Source organism: Prosopis cineraria, unplaced genomic scaffold (genome assembly GCF_029017545.1).
Source record: "Prosopis cineraria cultivar Desert tree isolate PC_DT_omini unplaced genomic scaffold, ASM2901754v1 PC12, whole genome shotgun sequence".
Lineage (NCBI taxonomy): Eukaryota > Viridiplantae > Streptophyta > Magnoliopsida > Fabales > Fabaceae > Prosopis > Prosopis cineraria.
In genome coordinates this window covers 41781768-41787874 of record NW_026555343.1, presented here as the reverse complement: position 1 = coordinate 41787874, position 6107 = coordinate 41781768, and the positions used below count along the sequence as shown (strand labels likewise).

Genomic DNA, 6107 nt, shown 5'->3' with positions numbered 1-6107 from the left:
TTTGGGATAGTCGCTTGCTTGAAAATGACATATAAATGGTCATTTGGCATCCAGTTGTTCAATTTTCGAATGAAATATTGGATTAAGTAAGACTTGTGTTATTAGTTAGATTATGAAATAAGTATGTGTGGGTGCTTGGATCATTTCATTTGGACATCATATGTAAAAAAATGCAAGTTAGAAATTAACCCCTAATAAGTTGTCATGATAACAAATTGTTTTTATATGCATCACGGTGTATAGCACATAATAAGAATTGTCTTCTTTGTGACATATAAATTATTTTATATGTAAAAAAAATAAAACTAATAAAAAGTGCTATGTCCCTCAACGTAAAAAAAAAAAAATGCACACTTCTAGCAATGTGGGCTCATTCAATAAAATAAAAAGTCAGCTATTAAAAAAAATGCATAAACATAAACTAGATATTAAAATTGAATATCCTGTTAATAATTTATATTTCTCTCTATCCTCTATTTTCATTTCTATCAGATATATGTCATACTACAAATTTAACTTTTTGTTCATCCTCTATATATCATCAAGAAACATGTTTCGTTCTTCTATCTTACTATCACACTGTTTTAGATTTCACACGAGTACAAACCCTAGCTTCCTTATAAACTCTGCCTGGTCTGCAAAAGTATCCCTCGCTTGGTGCACAGTGGCTGTCCTGTGAGCATATACACAAGCCTTCCAAAGCACACCCATCTTTCTCTATCATCAATCCTTCTTTTAATCCAAGAACTTGATCAGTCCATTCACTAGAGAAAAGCCCTTGTGGATCAAACCTCTCTTTAACCTCGAGAAACTTGTCTGCATTTTTGTACTTTCTGATAGCTTTATCAAACGCTAAGTTTCTGTTCTTCCCCCAATGCGGAAACCCTCCATACTTGAAGATCCCAAGCTGCTCTATCTCTTCGATAATGTCTTCATAAAGCCTAGGGTTCGTAGGGTCCTTGCTTCTGTAGTACGTGATGTCAAAGTCTATAGCATCGTCTTGCTTCCCCAAGTAGGCACTTGAGGTCTTGACATAGCGCATCAGGATGCCATTGTAGAGTTCCACTCCACAGAGTGCCTTTGGCTCTAACTGAACCAGCTTTTGAACATCTTCTATGAAGCCTTTTGCGGAAGGTAAAGCTATGCTGAACGTAGTTTGATGGAAGAACTCACCTTTTACCCTCGAGTCCCACGCACACGCTGTGATCTTTGCGTCCATAAGGCTGTCAAGACATGTCCCTGAGGCTTGTAGGCGATTCTGAAACCCTATCACTGGGTACCCCGTAAAGATTATGCCTGCAAGTACCGAACATTGAATAAAGCCTGCGTTTATATATAGCGTTGTAGAATCAGAGAGATTCATCATCGTTCTGATTCAAGATATTTATGCAGATATACACACGCACAAGAAAAGCTCTCCTGAAACAGCCTCAGGAATCATAAGGACGACGCATTATACCTTTCGTCCTAAATTACTGAAGTATATTCTCTTCATATATATATATATATATTAATGAATTTAAACATGCATTATTGATTTGTCACAAGAATATAATTCATTTGATTTATCATGAATAGAAGAAATGATCACCATTGTTCGTAAGTCCAAAAGCAGAGTTGATAAGGGCGTCCATTGTGGTCTTTGCACCTAAGCACTTCCCATTAGCATCATTGGTGGATTCTTGAACATCCTCTGTATTCCATCAAAAACAAAATTAAAGCAAATAAAGTACGCTGTTGATGACTAATATAATAAAAGTAAACGACCGCCCGAAGTTGTACTGCAGACCAATATCATTAAACGCGTAAACTGTATACGTAGGTTTCTTCCACTTTCAAACTCTATTGACTATTAAAAGAGGCATGAGAAGCTGGATGCGTTGAAAAACAAAAAAGGTAGGAATTTATAACAAAGCTGACCAGTGGTTCTGATGAGAGCCAATTCGAGTGAAGCAGTGGGACGGAAAGGGATGAAGTCATAAAGGCCATTTCCTGAGACATTGATTGGGACACGATCGTCAACACGATACACAGCCTTGTGCTGAGATGGGTACCACGTTATATCAGCAAACTCATGGTTGTGTCCAAAACTGCCCACTTGGTCTCCCAAGTCCCAATCCTTTTTTGCCAAATAGGTTATGGATCTCTTGAACATGGGTTCTAGTTTTAGAGTTATCTGCCAAGGGCATTGTAAGCAATCATTACCATAAGCATTTTTACTTTCATAGGTAGAATGAATCAACTTTAAAAGGAAGAAATTTACAAAAGAGCAAGAGATCTGATTTCCCTCAAACAACATGCTAAATTATTTCAGCAGTTAAATTATAAATGTAAATAAATAAATTTGCTTTATTGTTTAGATGGTTCAAATAAAAAGGATTCATTAACGATAAACAATTCATGCAAAATCGTAAATATATGGATCAATAAATATGACAAACGTGTTTTCTAATAATGGTTGTGTCGTCCATATGCTTTTTAATCTTTGTAATATAATTCTTCATTACACACACACACACAACATGTGAATTGTTTTACTCATCAGCCTATTTTTGGTTAAAATAAATTACGTTTGATTATGTATTTCCATCATCCTATTAAGATGCACAGGCTGTTGATCAAAAAAGAAGAAGCACATGGCTGATGGCATCCTATCTTTGTCTTTCTGTATCACAAATACTCAAGTTGTTTCGTGCATGTGCATATGATTATATACGTAAAGGAATGAATTACTCATTGCAACTCTCGTATAAATAATCAATTATGGTGATTTTAGTCCGAATACATATTTTCAAATTCGATCAAAAATTAAACCTACTGCTCAAATATATCTTTTAAACAATAGTAATATTCTTTTATAATTTAAGCATATATTGCCAAAATTTGAATACAAATCATTAATGGTTTCTCTATGTGTTGTTTTTAATTAATGTTGTTTTTTTTTTTTATGAGCTTTTGGTTGCTTTCACACTCACAGAATATGCTGATGTGCTGACACCCAAAAGGCGTAATTTAAATTAAAACTGATGGAGTAACCATATTAAATTAGTTTAACTCAGGCAACTGTCCCCTTAGTGTTATTATGTAACACCGAAATATATAAATATATATACACACTCCATCATTTTTGTTTAAAGCTAATTATTTCATCTGAATCAAAGAGAAGTGATTAAATTATTGATTTTGTCTGAAAATCGAAAGTACTTCAAACTTGCCACTCTTAAAAGTTAAAACAATGAATTGCATCCCAAGAAAGCAATAAAATATTAAAAATTTTTATCCGATTTTAAAAAGAGACAATATTAAAAAAATGTAATTGATATTTAACTTAGTAACTTATAATTAGGATCATCCATTCATTCTAAAAAAAAACTTATAATAAAGACAAGAAGGAATATAGTTCTTTTTGTTTGCTTTCTAATGGCATTTATAAATTAGAACCGAAAAGTGACTCAAAATATTGTATTAACCTAATTGTCTTCTTGTGATTGGATCTCTAGTTCAACAGATTATTCTAGTGATATTCTTCATCATGATTGCGATTATGGCCTGTGTGACTTCAAAAGAGGTGGAGGGACCCTACCTTCTTCACTCCCCATTAATCACTTTAACCTTTTTGCTTAATCAATTGTGGTGGTACTCCTAAATCATACCCTCCGCCAAACTTACACTTTCATTAGATTTAATTTATGAATAATTTTTACTATATCGCTACGGAGGCAGGACTTAAGCGTTTTTTTAATAAAATATGATTTCGTGGCCCTAAACATTAATGTGTGTGTGCAGTGTGTACGGGTGCGATTACTTAATAATCATTTTTATTAAATAATTAACAAAAATCTGAAAGAAATGTGTTTAAATTTTGTCCTTAATCATCATAGCTATAGATGGTAATTTAAGTTGACACCCTAGTTAATAGCCCAGTTTATTAGTGCAGTAAAAGTCAGGTTTTTAATTAAGATAAGAAATGGCTGTAACTTCGGGGTGTAGTTTTTATAAACTTCAAGGGAGGTAACTTAACAACATACTACGGTAGATCCATTTTGAAAAGTGTTTTCACGTGCCATGTACTAATAAAGGACAAGATACTAAACACGATATCGTTTAAAACTTTATTCGTGTCTTGACTTAATTAAATCACCCCCTTTTACTGTCGCTTGAAGCAACTTGACCGCTTTTCTTCTGGATTAATATTAGTAAGAGAGACTGAACAATTTAAAAGAAAACGAAAGTAAATCACATATACACTTCGAAAATCAATATTGAACCAAGCAAGAGCTCTAGAAGAAAGATCGATGGGATCAATATTGAAAACAATAAAGAACAATATAATAATGGTTCTTCGAAAGAAAGTATATAGGAAAAATAACAGACCTGGGAAAGAACTCCAAGAACGCCAAGAGAAACTTTAACTGCATTGAGATCTTCATCTTCTTCCTTCAAAACCAGAACCTTAGCGAACCCATTTTCAGGACTTGCAGACACAACGACCCTGACCTCAACAACATGGTCATGAACTGAACTTCCTCTTCCCCACAACGAGCTTCCATGAGCCCCTGTGCCCATAAGTCCTCCAATGGTGAGGCCCCACCAGTACGGTCCATACGGCAAGGCTAGCCCTACCTTTGCAGCCTCGTTAATTAACTGCTTCAAAGTCACACCACTCTGAACCACCATTTTCCTCTCCTCCACATCAACTTTCACTATCTGGTTCAGATACTTTGTGCTTATAAGCAATCCATTCTGGCCATCTGGGCACACCAGTTTTGGGATGCTGTGAGAGTAACGAGTGGCCACTTTCATTTTCATTCCGTTCTTTGCTGCGAACGCAGTTGCTGATACGAGTTCTTGTTCTGAAGTTGGGTACAGAACTTGCGATGCAGAACAGGTGGTTCTGTCAGGGAAGACGCCATAGGAGTTTGTGATTGTGCAGCTTGTGTTTTTCGGAGAAGAGCACTTGACGGGGTCCTCCGGAGGAGTCGACAGAACCAGACGGGTGAAAAGTAAGAAGGAGGAGAAAGACACGATGGATCTGAAGAAGGCTTTACGAGACATGTTGAAAGTTGAAAGCTTTGAATGATCTTTAGTGCTTATTTGAGCGTGTATATATATATAGAGGGTCGGGGGGGGGGGGGGAGGGGGAGAGAGAGAGAGGTGACTTGCTTGAGGAGTAGAGGAAAAGGAAAAGAGGACATAGCTAATAATTGAACTTCCTTGTTTTCAACTCAATGTTTGATTTTACTTTAGTTGGGAGGGATGTGTGTTCTTACCGGAGAAAAATGAGTACCCAATCTCTGTATTTGCCACGCGTAACAAGTTTGTCAGTATTTTTTTATCAACCGCGTAAAATGGTTCACGATATGGATCCTCTCATGATTGCTTGACTTAAGAATAAAGATGAGAATGAATTTTCTTAGTTGGGTATTTTATTTACTAGTCTTTTGAACTAGAGGCATGTACGTGGCCCGTGAGGGTTAAGGCACATTATTCAAAATAGGGCCCTGATTTAATTATAGATTTTACTCCATAGTATGTATATTAACTTCTCATGAGATTGAGACAATATTCGAAAAAGCAAGAAGTAAGGCCTGATTAACATAAAAAAATAAAATAATAAAATTAAAAAACAATTTTTGTATATAAACAACGAGCTGGAAAAATAATAAAAATATTGTTAATAATTATAGTATGAGTATGCTTTCTTGCAGTATATTTTTTTTATTATATGGGACTTTTTTTATACCAAAAATAAATAAATAAGCACAGTTTGAGAGACTTACACGTTTAAATAGTACAGAAAAAGACAGGCACATAATACGCGAGATCTGTATCTTTCATGAAATTTGGGTTCTCATTAAACAACAAAGTGTTTTTAAATTAAAAATACTAAACAAACAAAAGTAAATTTACCTTTTTATCGTTAAGAAACACTCATTTATTTGCCTTTCAAAAAAAAACTATCATTTATTAAATTGAAAACATGTAATCCAATTAAATCTTACTTTATGAAAGTCAACAATTGAGTAAAACCCTTCAATTAAAAAGGCAACCAAGCTAAGTGAAAAGAAATATGCCTAAAGCAAGAAGATTAAATTTTATAAACTGAA

The 6107-nt window shown here is 34.6% G+C and overlaps 1 protein-coding gene across 1 annotated transcript; it reads right to left on the bottom strand.

Moving 5' to 3' along the window:
- Nucleotides 1–354: 354 nt before the first annotated feature.
- Nucleotides 355–5091, bottom strand: LOC129288659 (probable L-gulonolactone oxidase 6). Its single transcript, XM_054925348.1, has 4 exons — nt 4375–5091; nt 1921–2176; nt 1592–1693; nt 355–1296 (listed from the first exon to the last, which is right to left on the bottom strand). The coding sequence occupies exons 1-4, from the start codon at nt 5053–5055 to the stop codon at nt 575–577; spliced, it is 1761 nt and encodes a 586-aa protein (XP_054781323.1). The 5' UTR covers nt 5056–5091; the 3' UTR covers nt 355–574.
- Between the last annotated feature and the right edge of the window lie 1016 nt (nt 5092–6107).

What these genes read in the sequence shown, in the direction of transcription:
- LOC129288659 (XM_054925348.1), bottom strand. Translation starts at nt 5,055, where the DNA reads ATGTCTCGTAAAGCCTTCTTCAGATCCATCGTGTCTTTCTCCTCCTTC. An exon ending in TTCTTGGAGTTCTTTCCCAG is followed by an intron (nt 2,177 to 4,374) that starts GTCTGTTATTTT and finishes TGCCCTTGGCAG; the next exon opens with ATAACTCTAAAACTAGAACC. An exon ending in GGCTCTCATCAGAACCACTG is followed by an intron (nt 1,694 to 1,920) that starts GTCAGCTTTGTT and finishes GATGGAATACAG; the next exon opens with AGGATGTTCAAGAATCCACC.